We start from the raw sequence: 27,822 nt of genomic DNA on the forward strand, positions 1-27,822 counted from the left end.
TTTCCTCTTTTTTCCCCTCACAAGTCATTTATTCCTCTTTTTTTCCCCTCACAACGTCATTTATTCCTCTTTTTTTTCCCCTCACAAAGTCATTGATTTTGATCTTTTTTTTTTCAGCTCCATCTCCGGTGTCATCAATTCACGTCACCGACGTGAGCAGGCATACCTTGGCGTTGTCGTGGCAACAGCCCCATCACCCCAACGGGGTCATTCTGGAATATGAGGTCAAGTTCTATGAGAAGGTGAGCGTGCCATGGGTTAATGGAGACCACTCGCCAGTCCCGAATGCTAATACTTGATGTACTGACTGATATACTGACTTCTTCTTCTTCTTCTGTGGTGGTCAGGATCAGAGAGAACGGTCCTACCGCATCATGAGGACCTTCTCCCCAAACGTAGACGTCACCGGACTCAACCCGCTCACCGTCTACGTCTTTCACGTACGAGCTCGTACCGCCGCCGGCTACGGAGAGTTTAGCGCCCCCTTTGAATTTGCTACCAATTCAGGTATGGGTCTTGTTTTGTTTTATTTATTTGGTGAGAAATCGTCCATTATTATGATAATTATTAATTATTATTTTTTAGATCCTTTTCCTCTGATTGGAGAAGGCGTCAATTCTGCTTTCCTCTTGCTATCCGTGAGCGGAGTTGGAATTCTTTTGCTAATATCGGCAGCCATTTTCATTATTAGTCGCAGGTATGCACACACACACACACACACACACCTATATTTGCAGTACACTCTTTTGCCACCAGGTTGGACTCGAGACACAATGAGATCACACAAAAATTCAGTTTATACTCCGAATAATACGTCAGTCCGACTCCTAAAAAAATCAATTATTTTCAAGTATCAATCAAGTATTTTCCCCAATTTTTTTTTTTATATAAACCATTGGTGCTCTTGAGCCAAATGCGGCTCCCAGCCACAATGAATTTCCATCTTAAATGTTTTTCTTTTATTTTATTCTCTTAAACAACAAACAAATAATAAAAAAAAACATCCAATCATTTTCAAACCCTTTCAATTTCCTGATCCGATTTCCGCCAAAGCGACCGCTCCATTTTTCAAAGCAATCTCCCAAAGGCCTCTAATGACCCCCCAAACTGAAAAAAAGTCCCAGTCCGTCTTTCAAAACCCAACGCGTCCCTCATTAAACGATGCAGGTGCGCCTAAAGAAGCGTCCATTGAGCACTTATCTCTCATCCATAATGTATTTACCTTAAGGACAGCCACCGCCATCATTAAGAGCGACACCCACGCCATCGCCGCCAAATGGCGTCTTCGTGTACCTGCATCTTTTTTAAAGGGGATTACAGGCGCTAATCCCTTTGTCCCCCAACTTGTCATCACCGTCTCTCGTCCGCCTGCCGTCCCTCGCTAGCGCTGGCGCTACAAAGCGCTAGCAGGTGCGCACAGATGCGCCTTCCACGCACCTGTTCATCCACAAAGGCTTTTTTTGGGGGGGAGGACACTTCCTTTGTTTGGCGGAAAACACCTTTTATCTCGCTCAAGCCGACGTCGCCGTTCTCCTCCCCCCCCGACGCTTTCATGTGCCCGCCGCCGCCGCCTCTCCGCTCCCTCGTCATTTTGGCCCAAAAAAAATAGACGGTGTTTTTTGTGTGTTTTGTGGTCAGGAGGAACAAGTATGGGAAAACCAAACAGGAATCTGAAGAGGAGAAACATCTTAATCCAGGTAAAGTTTAAGGGGAATTATGAATAAATTAGGGAATTAAAACTTTATATATGTATGTGGGTTTTAACTGGTTCGGAAATGATGTTAATTTTTGTACAAAAACTACAGGCATTATGGGAAATGTTGTTTGGTTAGCATTGCGGTCTGTTGTTAGCATTATGTTGGCTAACATGAGTTGGGATGGTGATAGAATGTCCACTTAATATGTAAAAGCAATTAAAAAAAGACACATACTACTATAATATTTATTTTTGCACTTGTGAAACTAACTTTTCAGAACAAAAAGTCAAGTGACAAAATAGATAAGTCAAGAATTTAACAAAAATAATAATAGCGGAGAAAAAACATCGTGAATTCATGATAATCGAGGGATTACTGTACATCAGAGGTATATATCGCCAAAAATACACATGCAGTACTACACTAAACATTTACTGTTAAAAATAAACCTTGCAGAGCAAAGAGAGCATTAAAATCCAGAAAAAAATCAAAATCCGGAGAGTTAAATTCATCATATGATTATTTGAATTCAAATTTATTCTTCAAACCCAAATATTAAAACACAATCGAATAACATAAAAAATATGTCGCTAATTTCCTCACTATCGATAATGACTTCCCTTATTTCTGCTCGTCATAGGAGTAAAGATCTACGTGGACCCCTTCACCTACGAAGACCCCGACCAAGCCATCCACGAGTTCGCCAAAGAAATTGACGCCAGCTGCATTCACATCGAGAGAGTGGTCGGCATGGGTGAGCCCGCATAAAAGCCGCCCGCTTTCCCACTAACTTGGCACTGACTGACCTTGCCCTTCGCCCCCCCTTGTAGGAGAATTTGGCGAGGTGTGCAGTGGACGCTTGCGTGCGGTAGGCAAGCGAGAAGTCTACGTGGCCATTAAAAGTCTCAAGGCGGGATACTCGGATAAACAGAGGCGGGATTTCCTCTCCGAGGCGTCCATCATGGGCCAGTTTGACCACCCCAATATCATCAGGCTGGAAGGGGTCGTCACCAGATGTGAGTTAAGACCTGGACACATTGATTGGCATTCATTGCAGGCTCGGGTTCAATTCCCATGTGAAGAAACTAAATGTTTAACTGAGAAAAAAAATTCTGGGCAGTTTTGGGGTCGAGGGTTCGATTCCCAGATGGGTGTTCACTGTGTGGAGTTTGTATGTCGGCTATGGGCTTGCGTGGGTTTTCTGCGGGTACTCCGTTTTCGTTCCATATCCCAAAAACATGCATGCTAGGCTAGTTGTATGCTAAATTATTGTCTCACTTTGCCCTGTGATTGGTTGGCAACCGGTTCAGGGTGTCCAAAACCAGGGGGGATGGGCTCCGGCACCCCCTGTGAGCCTTTGGGAGGATAAACTTTTGGGAAAATAAATGAATGCTAACATAAAATTAAGGCTAGTTGATTGAACTTAGAAATCAGAGGTGGAATCTCAAATCTGATTGGTCCAAATCTAAAGCTTTTGAGTCAATTCGAAGGACAGACTTGAATCTGATTGGACGGAAACAAAAAGGTCAACAAATATAGCCTTGAAATGAAGAAAACATCTTTTTTTTTTTGTGTGTTTAGGTAAACCGTTGATGATCATAACGGAATACATGGAAAACGGATCTCTGGATGCTTTTCTTCGGGTATGTTTTTCTCTTTTGGGGGTTTGAGAACTGGTTTTTAATGCTTTTTTTGGCCATGTAGAAACATGATGGACAGTTCACGGTCATACAGCTGGTGGGGATGTTGCGAGGCATGGCGTCGGGTATGAAGTACCTGTCGGATATGAGCTACGTCCACCGAGATCTGGCCGCCCGTAACGTCCTGGTTAACAGCAATCTGGTGTGCAAAGTGTCTGACTTTGGTTTGAGTCGGGTTCTGGAGGACGACCCGGAAGCAGCGTATACCTCCAGGGTAAGACGCCATTTGTTTTGGGGAGTTAAAAAATGGTTTTATTATTGGGAGATTAATCTGTCCTTTTTTTGGGATGTGTTCATTTTGGCGTTCATCTTTTTTGGGGGGGAAATTTGGCAGTGGAGATAATCTGCTCCAGACTTGTATTGGCATCAGGGAAAGAGCTTCTTGGAGGAATGTGCAAAAGAGGAAGAACAGCCAGCCAGGCGTCAGATTGGAATTGGGATCAAATTTTGGCTGTAGAATGCTGGTTTTTATTGCTGTCAGGCATCCTTGACAGAATGTTTGGACGTCTATCAGCTAGTGAATTGATTTATGAAATGAGCAAATGAGCTGCGTGAAGTACATAACAAAATGAATAGTGATTAAAACTGGAAACTCCTCATTTAAAAAGAAAATATCTATAGAAAGAAATAGAAGAATGAATTTTAAATGTTTTTTTTAATATAAATCCTTATTTTAAATGTTTTTTTTATATAAAGCCTCATTTTAAATGTTTTTTTAAATATAAATCCTAATTTTAAATGTTTTTATAAATATTAATCCTAATTTTAATTTTTTATATATATTAATCCTAATTTTAAATTTTTATAAATATTAATCCTAATTTTAAATTTTTATAAATATTAATCCTAATTTTAAATTTTTATAAATATGAATCCTAATTTTAAATTTTTATAAATATTAATCCTAATTTTTTAAATGTTTTTTGAAATTTTAAATCCTAATTTTATTTATTTTTGAAGTATTTAAATGTTAAATTCCTAGTTAATTTTCTGTATTTACTTTTATATCTTTTAATTTAATTGCCTTTTTTAGCTGCTTTTTTCAAAATAAATTATCTACTATATTTACATAGGATTCTATGTGCTATTTTGATGTACTTATTTATTAAATTAACTTAAATTAAGGGAGTAGGAAGGTCATTCATAATTTTGAGTGGCACAATGGCTAAGTGACAATTGATTTTTTGTTGTTGTTTTTTTTAGCAACTCTGGTTTCTCCATTGTACATTGTAAATTTGTGCCATTTTTTTTGCCCATTCCAGGAAACTCTGGGTACTTACCTTTCCCCAGGCGGGAAGATCCCCATCAGGTGGACGGCTCCGGAAGCCATCGCCTACAGAAAGTTCACCACGGCCAGCGATGTGTGGAGTTACGGCATCGTCATGTGGGAAGTCATCTCTTATGGCGAGAGGCCCTACTGGGACATGAACAACCAGGATGTGAGTATATTTTTATCAGCACCGACCTACAAATTATCACCACCTGCAAAAAAAAAAAAAACTTAAAGCCATAAACGCTCATAAGGCATCGTGCTTTTACAAAACCGGGTCTTCTGTAGTTTACTACGCCATTTTTTTCCCTCCAAACTACAAAGTATGCATTTTGTATCAAAACAAGTAAAAATCTACCAATTTTTTTCCTGCATTTTTACAGAAAAAGGAAAAAAGTTTTTAATAAACAAATGAGAATAGTGCACTGCTAACGCTACTAGGTAGCATATACTGTGTAGTAGCATATGTAGTTATACAATTACTAAATATTGATTTTTGTATCAAAATTAAATACAGAAAAAAGTCAACCTTCGTTTTTTCAGCATATTGAAAAAAAAAAATTAATGTTTTGATTGCACTGCTATTGCTACTTGGTAGCATATACCGTATAGTAGCATATGCAGTTATCAAATTACTAAATACCCATTTTGTATCAAAATTATATACAGAAAATAAGTAACCCGTTTTATTCAGCATATATTTTTAAAAATTAAATATTGTGATTGCACTGCTATTGCTACTAGGTAGCATATACCGTATAGTAGCATATGCAGTTATCAAATTACGAAATACCCATTTTGTATCAAAATTAAATACACAAAAAAGTCACTATGGACAAACACTATTAAACACATTTAAATTTACCTCCAGAAGATGATTGGACGCCACACGATCGGACATCAATCCTCAACCGCGGCCCAAAAAGCAGACGGTTAACGTTTTAGCGTCCAAGTAGCCACTAGCGCTCCAAAACCCGATTTGCGTTGGACGGATTTTTTTGTTGAAACGTTTATTCCTGTCGAGACCAATTACGGCAATTTCAATGAGGTCCATTGATGTGGAAGAATACTTGAAACGGGCTCGGCTCCTCTGATATTTCACAAGAGGACTTGTGAAGGCAAACAAAGCCCAGCGTGTGTTTAACCTTTGGCCCCTGGCTGGGATTTTTTTTGCTTTGCCTTTCAAAGTCGGAGAGGCCAATCAATCCTGACAGCCCGCAGGCAGGCAACCGGAATTCACAAGGAAACTTTTTGGGAGTCCAAGGGATCAATTTGGACAAGTCCAAAAATTTAATAGAGTCATCCCGCTAGTTGCAAAAACAAATAAACGAGTCATTATCCGGTACACGCGGAAAATCGTGTTAAATTTGTAGCTAAGACGTCATGTTGGAAGGATTGAAGATTGTGACATTTACTCTTTGATATTTAATACATCACAATAAATTATTGAGAACATGTAACTAGATATCATTATAAGTTATGCTATGTATGTATGTATGTACGTATGTATGTATGTATGTATGTATGTATGTATGTATGTATGTATGTGTATATGTATGTATGTGTATATGTATGTATGTATGTGTATATGTATGTATGTGTATATGTATGTGTATATGTATGTGTATATGTATGTGTATATGTATGTATGTATGTGTGTATATGTATGTATGTATGTGTGTATATGTATGTATGTATGTATGTATGTGTGTATATGTATGTATATGTATGTATGTGTGTATATATATGTATGTATGTATGTATGTGTATGTATATGTGTATGTATATATGTATGTATGTGTATATGTATGTATGTATATGTGTATATGTATGTATGTATATGTATGTATGTATATGTACGTATATATGTATGTATGTGTATATGTATGTGTATATGTATGTATGTATGTATGTATATGTATGTCTGTATGTATATGTATGTATGTGTATATGTATGTATGTGTATATGTACGTATGTGTATATGTATGTGTATATGTGTATATGTATGTGTGTATATGTATGTATGTATATGTAGGTATGTATGTATATGTGTATATGTATGTATGTGTATATGTATGTATGTGTATATGTATGTATGTGTATATGTGTATATTTGTATGTGTGTACATATCTATATGTATATAACAACTTTTTTTGTTGTGTCAGGTGATCAAAGCCATTGAGGAGGGTTACCGCCTACCTGCCCCCATGGACTGTCCCGTGGTTCTGCACCAGCTGATGCTGGACTGTTGGGAACGGGACCGAGCCGAGAGACCCACTTTTAGTCAGATCCTCAACTTGCTGGATAAACTCATTCGGAACCCAGGGACTCTGCGTAGAACTGGAGCTGAAAGGTAACCTCTCCTTCAATGGCTTCAAAAGATGAATTGAGATGAATTTGCAATGTGTGGCATGGTGGAGAAGTGGTTGGCCTTTCCGGCTTGCAGTTCTGAGACCGAGGGTTTAATTCCCAACTCCGGTCTTCCCAGTTTGTGTACTATGGTTTCAAAAACTTGATTTAAAAATGTATGCTAGGCTAATTGGATGTTCTAAACATTCTGAAAGTATGAGTGTGTGCGTGATTGGTTGTTTTTTTCTCATTGTACCATTGTTGACAATCCACTTCTTTCCAGAACGGCGATGCTGGAGCCCGGCATATGTCCGGAAGTCTGCGTGTCGGTCTTACCGGAGGTGTGCGCCCCCGAATGGTCGCTGTGCGAGTGGTTGCAGTCCATCGGCTTGGAGAGGTACGCCGACACGCTATTGGCCGGAGGATACTCCAGCCTGGACAACCTTCTGGGCCTCACACACCAGTAAGTCCACTTTTTGTTGACTTGCTATTCATCCATTCATTTTCTCAATCACGGAAATCTCCTCACAAGGGTTGCAGGGGTGCTGGAGCCTATCCCAGTTAGCTTCGATTCGTCCACTCGGTTTTTTCTCACACTAAATACAGTGAAAAACCTCATATGATGATGATTGGACGCCTATCCATTCGAAGCAACGCCACCCATTACTCCATCAACCATGAAAGATTTTGCGTTTGTCTCCGGTTTTCATTTGTCGGCTCTGCGTCCGCAGGGAGATGGACAGACTGGGAATCCTCAGCCCGTCGCACCAGGACGTACTGGTCGCCGGCGTCCAGCGGGAAATGTTGTCCCAAATGCAGCACATACAACATGCCATGGTTCCTGTGTGATTGGTCGTCACATGGACACCCGAACAATTCCATTTACCTCATCCATGCACTTTAGGGCCTATTTTGGACGCCATTTGCGTCCGTCCGCTCGCCGTTTTTGAGCAAAATCCAACCCAAACGTGAGCCACGTTGAGACTCGAGCTCCTTTCTTGAACTCCCTTTGATTTTGGAGATTATTTTTGCCATTTTTATGGCAAAAGCAGGACGGCTTCCAGTTTTCCCTTTTTCTGCCACTTTGGCCATCGACTAGGAGAAAAACATGTCACGTCATTTCACACATAGTTGAACATTGTTGATATGCAAAGCCAACAGCCTGAAATTTTCATCCTAGTTTTATCCTTCTTTCGGTTCAAGCGCGTTTACTCCTTGGACGTCCAATTCATTTCGAGTGGGGCAAGATGGCAGCCAATCTTTAGACGGACAGTCTTTAGCTTCATGTTTTATTTATGATCATTTGTTTTATTTTTTTTAAATGTAGTTTCTAATCTATGTTGTAAAATAGAAGTGTTGAAGAAAGCCTGAAAATAAATAAAAAATGCCCAAATGTATTACCATGTATATTACTTGAATGTTAATTTCAATTCCATTCCAAATGCTAGGTTAGCCTAGCCTGAATGTTTTGGGAATGTAGTAAGATACCCAAGGAACCAGAGAAAACCTACACAAGCCCAAGAAGAACTTGCATGCAATAGGGTTAGGGTGTGTTTAAATACAAAAGGGTTAGGGTTGAGGTTAGGGTTGGGGTTGAGTTTAGGGTTAGGGTTGAGGTTAGGGTGGAGGTTAGTGTTGAAGTTAGGGTTGAGGTTAGGGTTAGGATGGAGGTTAGGGTTGAAGTCAGGTTTGAGGATAGGGTTAGGGTTGAGGATAGGGTTAGGGTTGAGGTTAGGGTTGAGGTTAGGAATGAGGTTAGGGTTGAGGTTAGGGTTGAGGTTAGGTTTGAGGTTAGGGTTGAGGTTAGGGTTGAGGTTAGGGTTGAGGTTAGGGTTGAGGTTAGGATTGAGGTTAGGGTTGAGGTTAGGGTTGAGGTTAGGGTTGAGGTTAGGGTTGAGGTTAGGGTTGAGGTTAGGGTTGAGGTTAGGGTTGAGGTTAGGGTTGAGGTTAGGATTGAGGTTAGGGTGAGGTTAGGGTTGAGGTTAGGGTTGAGGTTAGGGTTGAGGTTAGGGTTGAGGTTAGGGTTGAGGTTAGGATTGAGGTTAGGGTGAGGTTAGGGTTAGAGTTAGTTAGGATTGGGGTGCGTTTAAATACAAAATGGTTAGGGTTAGGGTAAAATCTCACCATCAAGAGGGAGAAGAAACAGCAGTGGGCCGTCTTTGCCTGGGTAAATTGAAGCGAGTTGGTCCAATCAGCGCGCATCTGTCGTCTAAAAAGCGCGTTGTCCGCATCTTCTGCCGCACATCGGGGAGCTGTTTGGAGGATGCTTTTGATAGATAAAGGAAGGGACTGTGCAATCTGGATTTGGGAGAATATGCCAATATTTTTCCAGCCTAATGAGAGTTGGCTGTGCCAGAGCACACACACACACATACAGAAGCTTTCCTCCTATGACTCATTCCCAATGAGTGTAGAAATGAAATGCTGATGGCGGTTAATGAGGCAGATGCTGCTAATAAGTAAGAGAGCAGCAGTCCGTGCGTTTGCCAAACTTGCTGCTCTTCAACAATAATGATGGAGTTTGCAGATATTCATTACTTGTCTCCTGTGGGTTACTGTACCAGTCTTTGCCAAACTACTATAAATATGCATTTTGTGTCAAAATGATGATGTTTATATTGGTTACATTTTGAATATAAAGTGTCAAAAACTTACCTTCATTTGAAGTCACAAGGTTTTCTTTTGCGCCGACCGTGACAAATGGGGCCAAAATGCTCCGCTAAAAAGGCAGTGGATGAAAGGGATAACCAATCGGGTCTTGAATCCGCATTGACGATGTCAGGCCCAAAGACACTCTTGTTTTGCGGGGTGGAAGGCTGATCAAATTCAATCTTTCTGTCTCTGCGTCTCGGCGGGAGTCCTTTGCGGGGTTTTGTCCGGAGATTAGGGCCGCTGTGGATCTGGTTAATCCGGTGGCAGCGGGGTGTCTTTGCCGCGCGGCCGGCCGGAATCTAATGGCGGCCCGGCCGAGGTTGGCTTTTGTGGCCGTGGAGGCGCTACGCCACGTCTGGATTTGTTTCGGGATTAAAGAGGGTGACCTCCAAGGCGTTCCCACGGCAAGGCCCGGACCGTGTGCGCCTTGGCGTAGTCCTCGCCGCCGTGGACAGGTAGCGTCTGGCGTCCATTAGGCGGCTCGTAATGACTTCTTCTGCTGCAGTCATTATTATCCGCTTGGAGAAGGAAAAAAAGGAGCCCAGGGGGGTTCTTAGCTTTTTTGCCTTATGTGTGGGTGAGCTTTGTGTCTCTTCGTGTGTGTTGATGCAATTGTTTTTGCACTGGTGTGCATTCTGGAACTCGTCACTTTGGCTGGAAAAACGTCAAAGAGGGGATATGCTGTGGGGGGCAAGGTTGGTAGGTTGAGAGGTATGGTAGGTGTAGGGAGGTAGGTACGTTGAAAGGCTTGGTAGGTAGGTTGGTTGAGAGGCCTGGTAGGTATAGGTATAGGGAGGTAGGTTGTTTGAGGGGCATGGCGCTAAGTCGGTAGGAAGGTATGATGAGAGGCTTGGCAGGTAGGTAGGTTGAGTCTTAGTAGGTAGGTGGGTAGGTTGAGTCTTAGTTGGTAGGTTGAGTCTTAGTAGGTAGGTTGAGTCTTAGTAGGTAGGTAGGTTGAGTCTTAGTAGGTAGGTAGGTAGGTAGGTAGGTAGGTAAGTTGAGTTTTAGTAGGTAGGTAGGTAAGTTGAGTCTTAGTAGGTAGGTAGGTAAGTTGAGTTTTAGTAGGTGGGTAGGTAAGTTGAGTCTTAGTAGGTAGGTAGGTAAGTTGAGTCTTAGTAGGTAGGTAGGTAAGTTGAGTCTTAGTAGGTAGGTATGTAAGTTGAGTCTTAGTAGGTAGGTAGGTAAGTTGAGTCTTAGTGGGTAGGTAGGTTGAGTCTTAGTAGGTAGGCAGGTTGAGTCTTAGTAGGTAGGTGGGTAGGTTGAATCTTAGTAGGTAGGTAGGTAGGTTGAGTCTTAGTAGGTAGGTAGGTAGGTAGGTAGGTAAGTTGAGTCTTAGTAGGTAGGTAAGTTGAGTCTTAGTAGGTAGGTAGGTAAGTTGAGTCTTAGTTGGTAGGTGGGTAGGTTGAGTCTTAGTAAGTAGGTAGGTAGGTAAGTTGAGTCTTAGTAAGTAGGTAGGTAGGTAAGTTGAGTCTTAGTAGGTAGGAAGGTAAGTTGAGTCTTAGTAGGTAGGTAGGTAGGTTGAGTCTTAGTAGGTAGGTTGAGTCTTAGAAGGTAGGCAGGTAGGTTGAGCCTTAGTAGGTAGACAGGTAAAAATGCTCCAGATTTGTTTTCTTCATCTCAATAACCTAGGTTGTAGTCAATTATCCCTCCACGCGCTCGTCAATTCCCAACAAAGCATCTGTTCACACACAGCGGGAAAGGTGGCAACATTTGCGTTAGTTTGGACTGGCGCCTTTCAATGTTTACGCTTGTTCAACCTCTACTTCGACCTCCGCTGACATCTACCCACATAAATACGCCGCTCCGCCTGCCAGCTTTAGCTGCGGGGATTTTATCGGGAAAAAAAACAGGGAACGTAAGATACGGACGGGGATGAATAAAAACATAAGTTACGATCCGCAACATTCCCGTGGGTTGAAAAAAAAATGGATGGTAAAATGTTCCATTTTAGGCTAACGGAGTTAGCGAGCTCGAATTCTGCCGGCCAAATAACGCTTTGTTCCCGGTGGGGTGACAGGTCAGGGGGGGTCTTCTAAGGGGGGTGACGGCGTGAAAAAACTGTCGATGCACCATGCCCCCCGGGGTGCCGAAGCTCAGCGGCGCGAGGGATCAGACACCCCCGCGGAGGAAATCAATGATCTTCTTTTTGCGGCTCGTGGCCGTCGGCGAGTTGAGGAATGGAAGGCGGAGTTATGGAGACATTGTGTGTCGGAAAGGCCAGACTTGGCCGGTTTTGTGTGGTTGAACTATGGATTGATTTGGTTGAATGAAGTAGGATTTGGACAGATTCCCCTGGTTTGGTTGGTTAGTGACATACGAGTTGTTTTATGTTGAGGATCAAGAATATATGCATGTGGGTCAATTTCTGTTAATTTTTTTTGAGGCATTTACGGATCATTTCCAAATTGTCTAAAACTTATTTGAGGTTTTTTTAAATCTATTTTTTGATTTTACAAAATTATTTTTGAACAAAAAACTGAAAAATTTGATTAAAAAAATGACAATTATTGATTTAAAAGTGGAGAATCAGGAAATTTATTTTACATCTATACTCTTCATTTTAATTTGATCCTAAAACAGAAAGTCTGCACTCATGATTTACTTTCTCGGGCCGCACAAAATGATCTGGCGGGCCAGATTTGGCCCCAGGGCCGCTACTTTGACACCTGCCGTAGAATCATATCACTTCTCGTTGAATTTGGGTCACTTCATGCTAATTTCGAACCGCAACCTGGGGGGAAAACTGCTCACAATCGCAGAATGTAACTAGCTTTGCATTACTTTTGTTTAGACTCAAATGTAATCCTATGTTTACATACCCGCGTTCCGGATGAACGCAGGTACATCGGGACGTATGGGTAAAAGCGGCTCAGCTGTGTTTGCCAAAGCGCTTCCAAAGCCGCAAAAAAGCAGAGTAGCGCTCGAACTCGTCCTTCATCGGCCTTCCACTCGCTCTTCTTTTGCTTCGTCTCGTTATTGGGTGGACGGGTGATCGATGCCGGAGCCAGTAGCGGGGATTAGGATTAGAAATCGATGTTGTTGTTTTGTTGTTGTTGCCCAAATACCGCCTTAAGATACTGACCATCTATCCAGGACTCGTTAGGAGAGGTCAAGGTTTGCCTTTCCCTCTGTCTGCATTTTATGGCCCTGTTAAGCCTTGGTGAGGAATTGATTGCATGAAATACTAATTCCATTGCTTTATTGCTGACGGATATTATTTTTTTGTTGTTGTTGCCGAGCACATTTCAATGGGAGACGTGTTTTTTTGTTGACTTCCTCACAAGGGTTGCTGGTGGAGGGGAGGTGGGGCTTTTTTTTAAAGAAAAAAATATATATGTTGTTGTTGTTTTTTAAGAAGTAAAAGCCTTACTATATATACACAAGGTAGTTTTTTAAAGGGAAAAGGACTAAATATACATGGTTGTTTTTTCAGGAAAATAGCCTTACTATACTATGTCGTTTTTGTTAAGGAAAAAAATGCCTTACTATACTATGTCGTTTTTTTAAACAAAAAAAAAGCCTTACTATACCATGTCGTTTTTTAAAAGAAAAAAAGCCTAACTATACTGTCGTTTTTTTTTAAGGAAAAAAATGCCTTACTATACTATGTCGTTTTTTTAAGAAAAAAAAATGCCTTACTATACTATGTCGTTTTTTAAAAGAAAAAAAGCCTTACTATACTATGTCGTTTTTTTAAGAAAGAAAATGCCTTACTATACTATGTCGTTTTTTTAAGAAAAATAATGCCTTACTATACTATGTCGTTTTTTTAAACAAAAAAAGCCTTACTATACTATGTCGTTTTTTAAAAGAAAAAAAGCCTTACTATACTATGTCGTTTTTTAAGAACAAAAATGCCTTACTATACTATGTCGTTTTTTTAAACAAAAAAAGCCTTACTATACTATGTCGTTTTTTTAAGAAAAAAAATGCCTTACTATACTATGTCGTTTTTTTAAACAAAAAAAAGCCTTACTATACTATGTCGTTTTTTAAAAGAAAAAAGCCTTACTATACTATGTCATTTTTTTAAGAAAAAAAATGCCTTACTATACTAAGTCGTTTTTTTAAACAAAAAAAGCCTTACTATACTATGTCATTTTTTAAAGAAAAAAATCCTTACTATACTATGTCGTTTTTTAAAAGAAAAAAAGCCTTACTATACTATGTCGTTTTTTTTAAAGAAAAAAATCCTTACTATACTATGTATACTTATTTTTTTAATTTAGTATACTTATTTTTTTAATTTAGTACTTATTTGTTTTCCCTTTCAATCTTTATCACTTAAAAATATAATTTAAAACAAAACAGTATTTTGCTCAATTTTTTTACAGATTTCTGGGGGTTAAACTTTATTGAAAAGTTTCTGATGACAGTGTCATAATTATGACTGAATCATAATAATTAAGACATGACATGTCATGAATATAAATGAGATGTCATTAATTATCATTCAGTAATTTCAATCAAAATGTTCACTTTTTTAACAATGTACATTTTATAAAATATTTGTTATTAAAACAAAATGCCACTAGCTCATCATAATCATTCAAATAATGTATATAAATGAGTCAATAAGGCAAGTTGATCAATCCATATTGCACACAAATTGACGAAAAAATAAATACAAGTCTATTGACAAATCATATTTAAAAAAAGTACCATAATAAAGTGCAATAAATAAACAAAAAAAAAACACAGCATAATGTGTCCATATTGCTCAACCATCAACATATTTTGTGCCTTTCACAGTGCAGGTGTCCAATTTATTTTTTTACTTGCATATTTTTGGAAATATTTCCTATGTATTATTTGCATGGGCTCGCTACAGCAGGGGTGTCTAAACTTTTTCTGTCCGACAGCCAATTTCAGATAAATAAAACAATGAAATGGCCACATTTATTTGTTAAAAATATTAATCTTCATTTTTATGTACTATACATACATTTGTAAAATATTTTCTCACATATAAACCGCACCTTTAAAATTGCCTTAAAATGGTTGAATTTTACAATTTCTCGCGTATAAGCCCCCCTTCTTTAACTGTAAATGGTTTTAAATGGATTTAGGGCTACAATTTTTTGGGAGAAGAAAAAAAAAATGTCCGGCATCAACTAAAAAAAACTAAAAAGTCAATAAAATCACCAATAACATATATATGTAAAACTTAATTGTGTACTTATCTAAAACTAAATACAAAAATGTGACGCTTTTCTACATCGATTTCAACATTTTTAGCCAATAGTGTCACACAAGTTACTAGCTCCTTCTAGTGTTACAACTGTAGGCTGGATTTGAGCTTATTGTGCGGGCCATATTCAATTATATTTTCCCATTTTTCTGCTGGCCAATCAAAATTGAGCATTGTGTTTGGACACCCCTGATCTACAGAAAATGCTTTAAAGAAGCCTATCATGAACATCTCCCCACTTTTGATCAAACCTCACATCTTGCCGCTATTGAAAGAAAATTAAAAAAACAATAACGAGGCAGTTAGCAAAGTCGGAGAAAAATATTTGAAAAAATAATAATAATAATTGTACTTACAGTTTCTCAGTTCCTCATGACGAATCATCTTCTTCTGAGCTGGAGTGAGGAAAAAACACACAGCTCTGGTCCTCCTGAGTCTGTCCAAGTACATTTGACCAGGACAGGATGGCAGGAAAAGATATGAAAAGGGAAAATATTTTTAAAAAACAAAGACATTGTTTGTCACAGTTGATTTTAAAGCCACTAAATCTGCAAAGATGTACATTTAAAAGCATAATGCAATCCAATGTGGGTCTATTCATAACACATTTGATGGGTACAATTTGTAGTTCATTCACAATTATGGAGGTTTAAATGCTGAGAGAGCCCAAGTTTTTTTTTCCTTTTTTGGGTGAATAATATTTCAAAAATATTTTTTAAACATGACAGTCATTTAATGAATGTTGGCACTCTTGAACGTAAACCGCCATATTTGCTGGCTTCTCAGCATTTACAGTGTTCCCTCGGTCATCGCGGTTAATGGGGACCAAATTTGAAAATTTTCCCAATATTATTCATGTAAATGAATGAGATGAATTTACAAGTACTACTACTTTGTCTCACAGGGTGGTGGCCCAGTGGGTAAGTCATCAGTCTCCCACATCTGTGGTCCTGGGTTCAAATCCAAGTGCAAGCAAAGATTTTCCCAAATATTATTCTGGTAAATGACAGTGGTAAAAGTATAAGTACTACCACTTTCTCTCACAGGGTGGTGGCCTAGTGGTTAAGTCATCAGTCTTTCACCTCTGTGGTCCTGGGTTCAAATCCCAGTGCAGGCAAAGATTTTCCCAATATTATTCAGGTAAATGACAGGTAAAAGTATAAGTACTACCACTTTCTCTCACAGGGTGATGGCCTAGTGGATAAGTCATCAGTCTACCACATCTGTGGTCCTGGGTTCAATTCCCAGTGCAGGCAAAGATTTTCTCAATATTATTCAGGTAAATGACAAAGGTAAAAGTATAAGTACTACCACTTTCTCTCACAGGGTGGTGGCCCAGTGGTTAGGTCATCAGTCTGCCACCTCTGAGGTCCTGGGTTCAAGTCCCAGTGCAGGCAAAGATTTTCCAAATATTGTTCAGTTAAAAGAATAAGTATTAATGTCTAAGTGTTTAAGTGTATAAGTGTTCAGTGGTGGATGAAGCATTTTGTGAAAAAAATGACTAAGTGTTTCACCCGGTTTCCTTGGATAAAACGTTTCAACACCCATGTATAAGTGGGGCACGAGTTGGTGTAGTGGGTTGCACACTCGCCTTTGCACCGAGAGAACGTGAGTTCGCTTCCCGGTGTCGGCGGTTCACTGACCAAGCAAGCGGTCGAGGGTCGGCCGAAGGCCGACCCGAGAACGCCTTTCGCACAGACAGGTCCCTCCAACATTCTTCCGAACTGCCGAAGGCAGTTCGGAATATAACCTTTTGCTGAAAAGTATGACTAAGTGTTTAATAAAAATTTAAAAGTTTTTCTTTTTTTTTTTTCTTATTCCTCTTATTCTAGTTACCGAACCACACGGTGTAGTGATCAGCCAAAGGTCGACAGCGGGAATCGAACCCAGGTCTCCCAGACGGGAGTCTAGTGCTCTAACCTCTGCGCCAATCAAGTGACTACACTTTCCTTAGTTGTCATTTGAGTTTCTTGACAAGAAGTTCACAGAAACAACTAAGTGAAAATGTGTCCCAACCGGGAATTGAACCCAGGTCTCCCGGACGGGAGTCCAGTGCTCTAACCTCTGCGCCACCAAGTGGCTTAGACTTTTCTCTGTAATCATTTGAGTGTCACGACAAGAAATCCACAGAAACAACTAAGTGGAAATCTCACATCGACATCTTTTTCAATTTTAATTTAATATCTTTAAAAAAAAAAATCCTAAAAAAAATCTGCAAAGCTCTAAGTCCACGGTAGCTGAAGCGCGAAGTAGCGAGGGAACACTGTACTCACTCCGATAGGAGTTTAAAAAATAAAAATAAATAAAATAAAATAGACACCATGTGACTTCTAGAAGCATCTATTCTACACCAGCCCGGTGACTCACAGTGTAACTGGAGCTAGAGTTTAGCTTACGACGGCCAAGAACGGGAGAGTACACCCAATATCTGCCATCTGCATACTTGTGGATGGACACACACAGAAAAATGATATGATGGAAGACAATGGATGAAATGAAATGTCCAAAATCAACTGGATTGACGAGAAAATGCTGAAATGAGGAGCTCAATTATTATTTTGTTGTTGTTGTTGTGGCATGCTTGAAAAAAGTCCCTAAAAGACCTTCTTCTCACCATCATAACTCTATCACGCTGTCCTGACTGGGCCACTGCGAGGAGGCCCGGCAGAGTGAAGAACAACAAAAATTGTATTATATTTGTTCATGTAAAACCAAATTCTGGAATTCAAGCCTTTGTTTTGACATGTTTTGAACCCACAGTTGGTGGAAAATCACTGTTTAAGTGCTGAGCTCCATTTAAGCTTCTTGTGCGAGCCATTATCAAGGATACAGTAATCCCTCGCTATTTCGAGGTTTAACTTTCACGGCTTCACGACATGGCAGATTTTTTTCTGGATGTTTTGTTTAAAAATTATTTTGTTTAAGTTTATAAAAATATGAAATCCATGTTGAAACTTCGCTTACTACTATGACTCGGCACTATAAAACAAATGTTTTATTTTATTGATTTTTTTAAAGTTCATAAAAATGTCAAAATCCCCACTAAAACTTATCACTAGAAACCACTTTTGATACTAAATCTCAGCAATGAACAAAAAAATGATTTATTTTCAGGTTTTTTCACGATTATGGCTGGTCCACATTAACCGCGATATCTGAGGGATTACTGTATTATCATTATTTTTTTAAACTGGGCTTAGTTTTTGGACTTTTGGACTTATAAAAGCTTTTGTTGACAGTAAAATAGAAGACAAGAGGACGTAAACTTACAAAGTAGATGTCGGAAACCTGCCCCTCTCCTTCCAGCGAATCATGGCTGCTAGTGACGGACGCCTGATTGCCAGAACTCGGCGCCGGGTGAGGAGACGTGGCAAAGACGGGCGAGAAGGTCCCGGGAGAAGAGGATCCGGAAGCTGGCGTTTTGCCGGAGAAAAGCGCCGAGGTGGTCCGGCGAGCCGATGGAGCGGCGGCGGTGGAGGAGCTGGACGGGAAGGTCGGGGGGAGGGTGGAGGAGGGAAGAGCCTTCCTGGTGGGTTGATGGTCAACTGGCGAGCTGGATTCCATCTTCTGTGTCAGCTCCGTGCTGGATGGAATTTTACTGTCGGGGGAAAGGAAGAAGTTAGGTAATGTTCTCCAGGGTTGAAGAATCGGGACCAACCTGAGCTCCACTTCTACCGTGATGGTCTCCTGCTTCTTCTTGTGGACCTCCATCGCCTCTTTGGGAGATCTGAGAGGACAAGGTGGACCGATTAGATAGTTTTTTGCTCTTTCGTTTGCCTAAGAATCATTGAAATTAAAAATATAGTCATAAGAAAAGGAATAGACAGTTTCATTTGTCCTCATGAGTTTTCATTGTTTATATTTTGCTGGGAAATCATTATTTTACTCAACGGTCATAAAACAGAAGAAAATTATGTCAATAATAATGTTTTATACAGTTGAAAATAGTGAAGTACATTACAAGTAATATTTGACTATTTTTATTAAATTGGGAAATACTGTTATTGGTGTCTGTACCAAAAAGGAGTGGTCACTGGTTTGGTGTCAAATCCAATTTGAACAAGGGAGGATGGCATATGTATATATGTGTGTATACATGTACATGTATATGTATATATGCATGTATATAAATATGTATATTTATAGATAAGTTTATTTTTATGCATTTATTGATTTTTTGTTACCTTTTTTTATAGCACAGTAAATCACAAGAGTGCAACCCCATTCGATGAATAAAATAAAATGAACGTAAATTTGCCCTCACTTGGGTGCCAGTATTTGTTTCCTGCAGCGCGGGTGCTGGGGCGTGCCCAAGGGGGTGCCGGCTATCGAGTTGTTGGAGGACAGCGTGGTGGCGATCGATGCCGTGGTGGCGTCTTCCAAGGAGGGGGGCGTGCGGGGTGGATCCTTCCCTGAATGGACAAATGGAAATAGACAGTCAAACCACTTCGGATAAGATAGTCTTTTATGATTTTCAAAACATTTTAGGGTAGAATTTTTTGGTAGCATTTTTTGGTAGCAATTTTTGGTAGCAATTTTTGGTAGCAATTTTTGGTAGCAATTTTTGGTAGTATTTTTTGGTAGTATTTTTTGGTAGTATTTTTTGGTAGTATTTTTTGGTAGTATTTTTTGGTAGTATTTTTTGGTAGTATTTTTGGTAGTATTTTTTGGTAGTATTTTTTGGTAGTATTTTTTGGTAGCATTTTTTGGTAGCATTTTTTGGTAGCATTTTTTGGCAGCATTTTTTGGCAGCATTTTTTGGTAGCATTTTTTGGTAGCATTTTTTGGTAGCATTTTTTGGTAGCATTTTTTTGGTAGCATTTTTTTGATACCATTTTTTGGTAGGATTTCATAGCATTGTGGATCGCTTACCATTGTCTTCCAGCAGCAGAAAATTGCGAGGTCCTCGCAGGTTGTCCAGATGTTCCCGTTTCTCATCACCTTGCGAGCCTTGTTGGCCGGACCAGCCAATTCCAGCCGCGCTGGATTTTAACATTGAAAAACCCGCTCGACCTCGTTTAGATGGGGATGGTCTCAAAGCTGCGGAAGGAGGGCAAAAAAATGAGTCCATCGCAATAGGCAAAAGGTCTGTTTTAATCCTAGATGAATGGACAGTTCAATATTGAATAATTTAACGACTATTTTGATAGTTGTTGTGGAGCTCAAACATAGTTTTTGATCAAAGTTAGAAATCAACTCACAACAACTCTTCTTGAAGACGACGGCGCTGCAAAATTTGTAGAAACGCTCGGCGTAGAAAGCGGGCCGGTGAACGGACACCGTGTCCTGGCGTGGGGCGTCCCGGGGAAATAAATGACGGATGTCAGTGCACCGTACTTGGTGTAAAAAGACCTACTAAAATAAATGAGGCTGGCCGCCGTTTGATCGGCTTGATTTGTTTTAGTGCTGCGCGCCGGGAGGGAGGGCGGCGGCGGGGTGCTGGACTCACCCCGTCGTGGATCAGAGACTTCCAGGAGTGCTCCAATTTCTTCATAAATCTGAAAGAGAGAAAGTGGCATTGTTTTGGTCATTACTGTATGTACGTCGCAACGTTTGTTATCAGTGAGACATGTGGCACCCTCTTGTGGCTATATAGGAGGATTACAGTTTTTTCTTTTCAAATTCCAAAGAGAAACACATTGCAAATTTTTGGATAGCAAAGAGCAATTATGTCAGCCAAGGTTAATCAATAATTGACAACTATTTAATTGTAAAAATTGCATGAGGATATCAATTTGAAGAAAATTATTATTATTATGTTTACTGGTCTAAAAATTGACATCAAACTTGTAGGACTTCATTATTTTACTGTTCTAAAAATATGGCTTTCAAATCAGTACGGGCAAAAGATTCCTTTTTTTCATAACTTGAAAAAAATCGGAAGTAAAAACAACAAAAAGTTAGCATGGTATATTAAAAAGAAGAAAAATAAATGTACCGGTAAGACTGCAGAATGTCGATGATACCCACAAAGAGGAGGAGATTCTCTCCTTTGAGTCCTACAGCCGGAATGCCACCCATTCTGCAAATTTGGGGTCAAAAGGCCGCAATCAGCATCACGTACGCTCCGATTGGCTGCACCGAGCAGGCGGATTTTACGTGTCGTCGTGGTCCAGAGTTTCCCTGCATGTGGATCCTCCCTGGATGGATTCCATTGCGGTGGAGTACAACGCTTTCTGGGCGGCGGGGCGTGTCCCGTCGCCTGCTGGCGAGCCCTGGGATTGACGCTCTCTCTGAGCTTGGCTCTTGTTGTGGACGCCCAGGAGCAAACTGTAGTCCATAATCTTGAAACTTTCCAGCACCTGCAAAATCCAGAAGAAGAAAAAAAATCATATTTCATCTCCAGAGGTTACTAGTAACAACCAATCACTTGTAGTTAGCATCCAATTAGCCTAGCATGCTTGTTTTGGGGATGTGGGAGTCAGAGTACCCGGAGAAAACCCACACTAGTACAGGGAGAACATGCACACTCTACACAGTGAAGTCCCATCTAAGAATTGAACCCTCGACCACAGAACTGTGAGGCCAACTATCCACCCTGTTACTATACTAACCTTTGCAAAAATTATTCTAAATATTTGATTAATTAAAATATCTGAAACATTTCCTATATTCAAATTTCTCCAATACGAATTTAATTATACACTGAAATTAATAAAAATTAAAAAACCCAAAAAGTAGTAATTTGATAATATCTGGCAACACAACAAAAATCCATAATATACTGCATAATATACACATTGGACATCTTATTTTGGATTACTTTTGATTATTTTGCATTGATGTTGCAATCTATATTAACTACACCTGCATTTATTTCAATAATTATATTCATAAAGTCTATGTAAATTGAAAAAAATATATATTTCATGTCTTGTTGGAATTTGATCATAATTTTTTTAGTCTGATATGGTTATGTAACAGATTACAGTACAATATAAAAATAAGTCCATATAAATAAAATGATAATGTTAAGAAAAAAATGTTTAAAAAAAACCAAATCTGACATTGAAAGCAGTATTTTTTTTCACCAAAAATTTGAGGCCATTTTTTGATTTACTACTTTAACTTGAGTCCTATCATTTTTTAATTGAAAAACGGTTTGTCAACTTACCAAACAGTCTCTTTGCAAAGTTTTGACCAAGGCGCCATAAGTGTCCTGATCCAAACTAAGTCCCTCGGGAACATCACTCAAAAAGTCCAGATCTTTGAAGGTGGGTTTGCTTTTCTCTCGCTCCTTTTTAGATGCTCGTCTCTTATAGGTTGAGCCCTTCAGGTCAAATTTCAGATGCATGCGGACAGAACGCGGGAGGATGTTGTTCATGGCCACCACGCGGATGTTTTTGCCACCGCATTGAACGCAGTACAGGCCGAAGAACTTGGGCAGCAAGGTGCGAGGGTTCTGGTTCAAGTTCTGGGGGGACAAGATGAAGATTATAGAGAATTCTTATTGACATTTTGCAGAAAATGTTGTTTTTTTGTGGGAGTTTTTCTATGCTGTTGATGTCATACTGCAATAGACTTAAAACAAGGGGTCTGGAATTCAATGTATTATTTACTTTTAAATACTTTTTTGATGTAATATAAATCTACCAATTCACATTTTTAAACCTGTTACATTACATTGATCAACTTCATTTAAATTTGGATAAAACTGAAAAAAATGGTTGATGAATGGAAATAAAATGAGACTATTTGCAGTTGTTTTTCCCTTTTTATGCCAAAAATGATTAACGTAAAATAAAAATAGTCTTACAAATGTTTCCTTTTTAAAAATAATCCTTTATCATTAAAAATCTAAAAAATATACACTTCCTTAAGCCCCTGTTTAAAAAAATAAGCTGTTTTCAAATGAATTTAAAAAATCCAAAATAAACACTAAAATATATCCCACTGAGTGCCACAAAATAAAGATTTTAAATTCTCTAATCCTTTCAATTTTGCTTTATGTATTTACATGAACTAACAATCTGGTTAAAAAAATATATATTTATAATTAGTTATTTCTGAAATAAAATTAAAGAAATTATAACAAAAATAGCTTTGTTAAAGTATATGCTAATGCTAATGTTATTGTGCTGTAATGTAAAAATCAGCTAATTTTTAAAGCAACTCTAGTCCATATTATCATATTTTATTTTTCACATAACCCAGCAATATTTGACTTTATGATTACTATTTTCTTTGCTGTTGGCCTGTGAAAGTTGCATGCAACAAGTTTTAGCTAACGTTGCTAGGTGTAAATCCTATTAAGGAGCAATTAGACAGCTCCAACCCTTCTTAAACTTCTGCTCTGCTAACATTGACAATACGAATAAAGTTATTCATTTTGACATTGGACTCACCATGTAGTAGCCGGGAAGCAGTTTCTGTAAAAACTCCGCCTCCTTATGTTGGACTGTTTTGATGATGAACTCGTCATCGCGCGTTACGTAGAAAATGGAGCCACTGGCTCCGGGATTGGTCAATTCGATCAATGGCTCGTTACAGAGGGAATACTGCAAAGAAGTACACAATAAGTACATTCAAAATTTTAAAAAAGTAAAAAAATGTGTCCATCTTATTGTAAAATGAATCAAAATAGAACAAAATAAAGGGTTCATCCCATTTAGTAGTTGTTTTTTCCCCAAAAAATTCAATCGATTTATCGGAAGATGGTTAATAATTCGTTTTTTGTAGAAAATTTATGAGTCTTTTCTTTTTAAACCTTTGTAAGCGGAACAGAAAATGATTAAGTGGATTAATTTCAATAATTGTGGTTCTGTGGGAGTCTCAATCTGTTTTTGAATACAATAAACTACTATTTTCCATTGAGTCATACACTATTGGTTTCAACTATGCAGAGGCAAACCATTGTATTTTCTTTCGTGTGTACAAAAAATATATATATTTATTTTTCAATACTTTTTGACAAGATTCTGTCATCTAATTAATTATTATTGCAACCTATAGCACTGAAAATGAAAGAAAATGCTGATAAATTCATTACACGGTCCTGCTTTGAGTTTTAAAATAAGGGCGCTTTAGCTAATCTTTCTCTGGCAGGTGGATTGGGCGTCGGCTTAAACTCGGCGGTCAAACCCAGCGTGTCGCCTCCCTCGTGCAAATGTGACGGAATCCACGTGTTGGCGTCGCGTCGGTATGTCAAGGTGCAACGAGGCGGTTTATTGGATAGAAAGAGAAAGTGAATAATTGGCTATCGTGAAATTTATCGGGGAGAAAGAAAATGGCGTTGATTTTTCAAGCGGATTAAATTATCAGTGTAAGATGTGTTAATTGATGCTTGGAGCAGTAATGTTTGATAATCATGTTTTAATGCTTTATTGTGCTTCAAATTAGAATGCAGAAAAGCTATAAAAACTACAAGCATGACTTTAATTTAGTATAAAAGATTTACCAAGGTGGTAAAAATGGACCCCATTTGATTACAAAGTATGTTCTGAGCATGGAAACTTTGTTGGTGCAGAAATGTAATTGAAATGTAATTATATATAAGTATATTTCAAATAAATACCAGGTAGTCATCAGGTCGGATTCCAAAGAGTTCCCTGAAGTATCGGAAAGCCACTGGGGCGTACGTTTTGAACCTGAAGTCCGGAAAATGGTGGGCCGGCGTCAGGTTGCTGCCTTCGCTACGACGACAAAAACGATAAAAAATAAAGATTACAAAGAATAACATCATGCAAAACAAACGTTACCTCGGGAAGAAGATGCTTTCCACCACATAGAAGTCTTGCATTAGTACATCTCGCTCCGGTTTGGAGCTGAGATTGCCGACGGTGTAGCCGATACCCAGTTGGATGGCTCCTTTTAAGGCGGACGAGGCGGTCTGGGAGGGAGATAAGAGAACATATGTAGCCGGGGGGTGCCGTAGCAGCACTGGAGAAGCAGAAGGAATCCAATACGATGACAAGTGGGGATAAAAAAAACTAAGTTTGATGGATTGTTGGAGCCCAGAGGGCTAAATAATTGACAACAAATTCAAATGATGTTAAATCTGAGCCTGTACTGGAAAATAAGATGATCCAATCTGGCAACCTTTTAGCAGTGGGGTCTCTATTTCTATTTCAAAAATATTTTGGCATATTGGAGTTTTTTTAATGCAGTTTCTGACTACCAAAGTTTCAAATTTTGGCTTTTTTGGTGTAAAGTTGACTATGTTGGAGGTGGCTAAAAAAAATGTATGCAAACCAAAACAAAAAAGCCCCAAAATGGATGCCCGTATGTGGAAAAAGTCCAGAAGAACCTTCTTGTATGATGTCTCTCCTGAAGCGTCCACTCTCCTGTGACCAATCTTCTTTTCGTGAGCTTGGCTAGCACCGAATGGGGACGGCATCTATTTCCAAAAACAAATAAGACTTGGTTTAGTAACTACATGACTAGTAATCTATTACTTTTTGTAGCGTGTGAAGGAACACTCACCTCGACTTGACTCTTCTTGGCCGGATCTGCAACAAACAGAGGGGGAAATGTAAGGTTACTCTTTATGACCTTTTATAATCTTAAATTAAATTAAAAATATATATATTTCGGGGATTTTATTAGTTTTTATTCGAAATTTGATATTTTCCTTTAGATTTTTTTTAATTTAAGGTAATATTTCCTAAAAGGTCAGGATTTTTAAAAGCAAATACACACTATAGTGCTGAAAATACAATAAGAAAAAAACAAGGATAAATAATCAACAATTTCTTGAATTTTTTTAAATTAAATAATTTAAGATTGCCTTTTTTTAACTAGATATATTTTTATAAATAATAGATAAATGAATGTGAATTGGATTGAATGGCAGCTAATAAATCAATCTCTCCAATGTTGGTAAAACAAGATTAAAAATTATATCACGACTCACCTCGCGGAAGAGCAAGCACTTAATATTCCAAAAAATAAACAAGTAAAATTATCCAATCAGGTGAAAGCGTTGCACCGTCTGAGAATTTCTATTCTTGCAAAAATCCCTTTGAAAGTGGAACTAACAAATCTATGGGATTGACTCCCTCCTTAATCTCCCACTCACCATTTGTTGACGTCTAGAGATCACACTGCTAACCAACCAGACGCCGGGATTAGGAGACGTCAAGATAGCCAACAACCGCTATTACTCTTTTTTTTTTTTTTTTAATGGCACTTGCTTGGATTAAGTGAATAATAAAATGTTTCTAGCAGATGGTGGCAGATTGATAGAAAGAACAGATTAAAACCAAAACTGTCGAGGGATAAATTTCATCCTATATGCATGTGTATGTATGTATAATACACATACATATATATATACACACATATACACATACATATGTATGTATATATATATATATGTATATATACATACATATATGCACAATGCTTTTTAGTGTGAACCTAATTGAAGTATTTAAAGTGTGGTTCTATGTACAAGCAGTCACTCAGACTAGCAAACCTGTGGATTAATCCTGCAAGAAAACCTGTCAAGCATAAGAATGGGGATTAAAACCAAAGGCGCGCATACACAAAAGAGGGATTAGGGTTAAGAAAGAATTTGATGCCATCAGCTTCCAGATCATTTGGGACATAAACTGGGTTTGAATCTCACAGTGGAACTCATTTAAGGACATTTTACTTCAAACTATAGTATACTTACATGGCTATATGACAAAAAAATATATGTCCATAAGAATAAATGCATTCCATTTCAGAGCAGAAATTTGCAGATTTTTGGCTGTCTGTCATCAAGAATGAATTTTTGTTTGCAAGTAAACATCATAAATCCCCCATCAATGTACTTTCGTTTTATTTTTGCACTTCTTGAAAGCGAATAATATCAACAAGGGATTAACATGTGGCTTTATGGTATAAATCCATGTCACATTATGTAATGCACTTATCAGATCTGGCAGGGAGGAAGAAAAAGACACGCAAAGATGGGATGAGTTTGACGATCGACATCCCATAGACGCGTAAACAACGGACCAATCAGTGAGCGGTCCCTTAAAATCAATTCATTAATCAATTAAACTTTTCTCATTTCGAGTGCGAGATTAAAAACATTAATATTTAGCCTAAAACTCAAGCATTCTTTCATTTCCTGAACCTGCTCATCCTCACAAGTGTCATGGGTGGGTTCGGGGGTGCTATAGCCCGTCCCAGGGCGGGGGACACCCTGAATCAGTAGCCAACCAATCACAGAGCACGACGACACAAATAACCAATCACACTTAACTAGAGCCCTAATTTAGCTTAGCATGCATGCTATAGGGATGAAGAAGTACCCCGAGAAAACCCACGCAAGCCAAGGGACAACATGCAAACTCCACACATCGAACCCACGACTCCAAGACTGCGAGGCCAACACACCACCCACTTTAAATAAGAAAAGTTGTTATTATATTAATGGGAAATGATTGCTATTGTGCTGTGGGCGATATAAAATGCAAAAAGGACTAACAATTCCAAAAAAACGTGTTGTAATTATGCCCACCTGTGTCCGATGGCTCCAGCTGCAGCGTGAGGCCGGCGTCCCCATCGCTCCCACGGCCGGATTTGGTAGTCCCCCGGTCCATGTCCACATCCATAGCCCGCTTGCCCGACGCCCGAATGCCGTCACAGCCCCGGTCTCGGTACCTCGGCAGAATTACATCCTAGACGATTGCATGAAAAGTCCTGCGGTAAAACGGAACCGGTGGGCAGGGAGACTCAGTAACCGAATGAGCGTCACTTGCCTCGCGACGTGCGCATACGTCATGACGCACAGTGACGTCACCGTTTCACCAACTGCAGTCATTAAGCACAGCGAAAACTCGAAGTAGAAATCCTGTCAATATCGGAAAGTAATCGAGTACAAATACTTTGTGACAGTGAAAATGCGGGTTTTCTTCCTGAATATATACATTTAGACATTTAATCCAGGGGTGTCCAAACTTTTTTCCTGAGTGCGGCATTCAAAAAAATAAAAACTAACTTGAAATCCTTCCATGTGTATTATTAT

At 39.0% G+C, this 27,822-nt stretch overlaps 2 protein-coding genes across 13 annotated transcripts in view; one reads left to right on the forward strand and one right to left on the reverse strand.

The window, feature by feature from the left end:
• The window catches only part of LOC144201315 (ephrin type-A receptor 4-A-like), a 48,328-nt gene extending 39,913 nt beyond the window's left edge, over window positions 1–8,415 (forward strand). For 8 of the 9 annotated variants that reach the window (XM_077723826.1, XM_077723827.1, XM_077723828.1 and 5 more), the window contains 12 exons: window positions 118–242; window positions 348–507; window positions 586–697; window positions 1,639–1,697; window positions 2,338–2,451; window positions 2,528–2,713; window positions 3,279–3,340; window positions 3,402–3,611; window positions 4,660–4,836; window positions 6,835–7,022; window positions 7,302–7,481; window positions 7,750–8,415. In XM_077723826.1, coding sequence (XP_077579952.1) covers window positions 118–242; window positions 348–507; window positions 586–697; window positions 1,639–1,697; window positions 2,338–2,451; window positions 2,528–2,713; window positions 3,279–3,340; window positions 3,402–3,611; window positions 4,660–4,836; window positions 6,835–7,022; window positions 7,302–7,481; window positions 7,750–7,867 — 1,691 coding nt within the window. In that variant the 3' untranslated portion in view covers window positions 7,868–8,415. The remainder of the gene's footprint in view (window positions 1–117; window positions 243–347; window positions 508–585; window positions 698–1,638; window positions 1,698–2,337; window positions 2,452–2,527; window positions 2,714–3,278; window positions 3,341–3,401; window positions 3,612–4,659; window positions 4,837–6,834; window positions 7,023–7,301; window positions 7,482–7,749) is intronic. The other variant, XM_077723834.1, reaches the window with a different exon arrangement.
• Window positions 8,416–15,189: 6,774 nt separating this feature from the next.
• On the reverse strand, window positions 15,190–27,564 carry LOC144201935 (phosphatidylinositol 4-phosphate 5-kinase type-1 alpha-like). 4 transcript variants are annotated; one of them, XM_077724786.1, is made up of 17 exons: window positions 27,316–27,564; window positions 25,284–25,309; window positions 25,108–25,197; window positions 24,560–24,690; window positions 24,376–24,493; window positions 23,207–23,359; window positions 21,976–22,275; window positions 20,961–21,163; window positions 20,800–20,883; window positions 20,311–20,359; window positions 20,063–20,147; window positions 19,734–19,901; window positions 19,126–19,273; window positions 18,520–18,588; window positions 18,132–18,459; window positions 17,229–17,303; window positions 15,190–15,297 (listed from the first exon to the last, which is right to left on the reverse strand). In XM_077724786.1, the coding sequence occupies exons 1-17, from the start codon at window positions 27,407–27,409 to the stop codon at window positions 15,232–15,234; spliced, it is 2,187 nt and encodes a 728-aa protein (XP_077580912.1). In that variant the 5' UTR covers window positions 27,410–27,564; the 3' UTR covers window positions 15,190–15,231. The 4 variants fall into 4 exon arrangements, with proteins under 4 accessions (XP_077580912.1, XP_077580916.1, XP_077580913.1 ...); XM_077724790.1 differs by lacking the exon at window positions 27,316–27,564 and adding an exon at window positions 25,714–25,859; XM_077724789.1 differs by lacking the exon at window positions 17,229–17,303 and adding an exon at window positions 17,476–17,510 and having other exon boundaries at window positions 15,218–15,297.
• Between the last annotated feature and the right edge of the window lie 258 nt (window positions 27,565–27,822).

This window comes from Stigmatopora nigra, chromosome 9, assembly GCF_051989575.1.
Source record: "Stigmatopora nigra isolate UIUO_SnigA chromosome 9, RoL_Snig_1.1, whole genome shotgun sequence".
Classification (NCBI taxonomy): Eukaryota; Metazoa; Chordata; class Actinopteri; order Syngnathiformes; family Syngnathidae; genus Stigmatopora; species Stigmatopora nigra.

Coding starts and splice junctions, on each gene's coding strand:
- LOC144201935 (XM_077724786.1), bottom strand. CDS start 27,409: ATGGATGTGGACATGGACCGGGGGACTACCAAATCCGGCCGTGGGAGC. Junction 25,310..27,315: donor GCTGGAGCCATCGGACACAG/GTGGGCATAATT, acceptor TGTTTGTTGCAG/ATCCGGCCAAGAAGAGTCAA. Junction 19,902..20,062: donor CGTCTTCAAGAAGAGTTGTT/GTGAGTTGATTT, acceptor CTCCTTCCGCAG/CTTTGAGACCATCCCCATCT.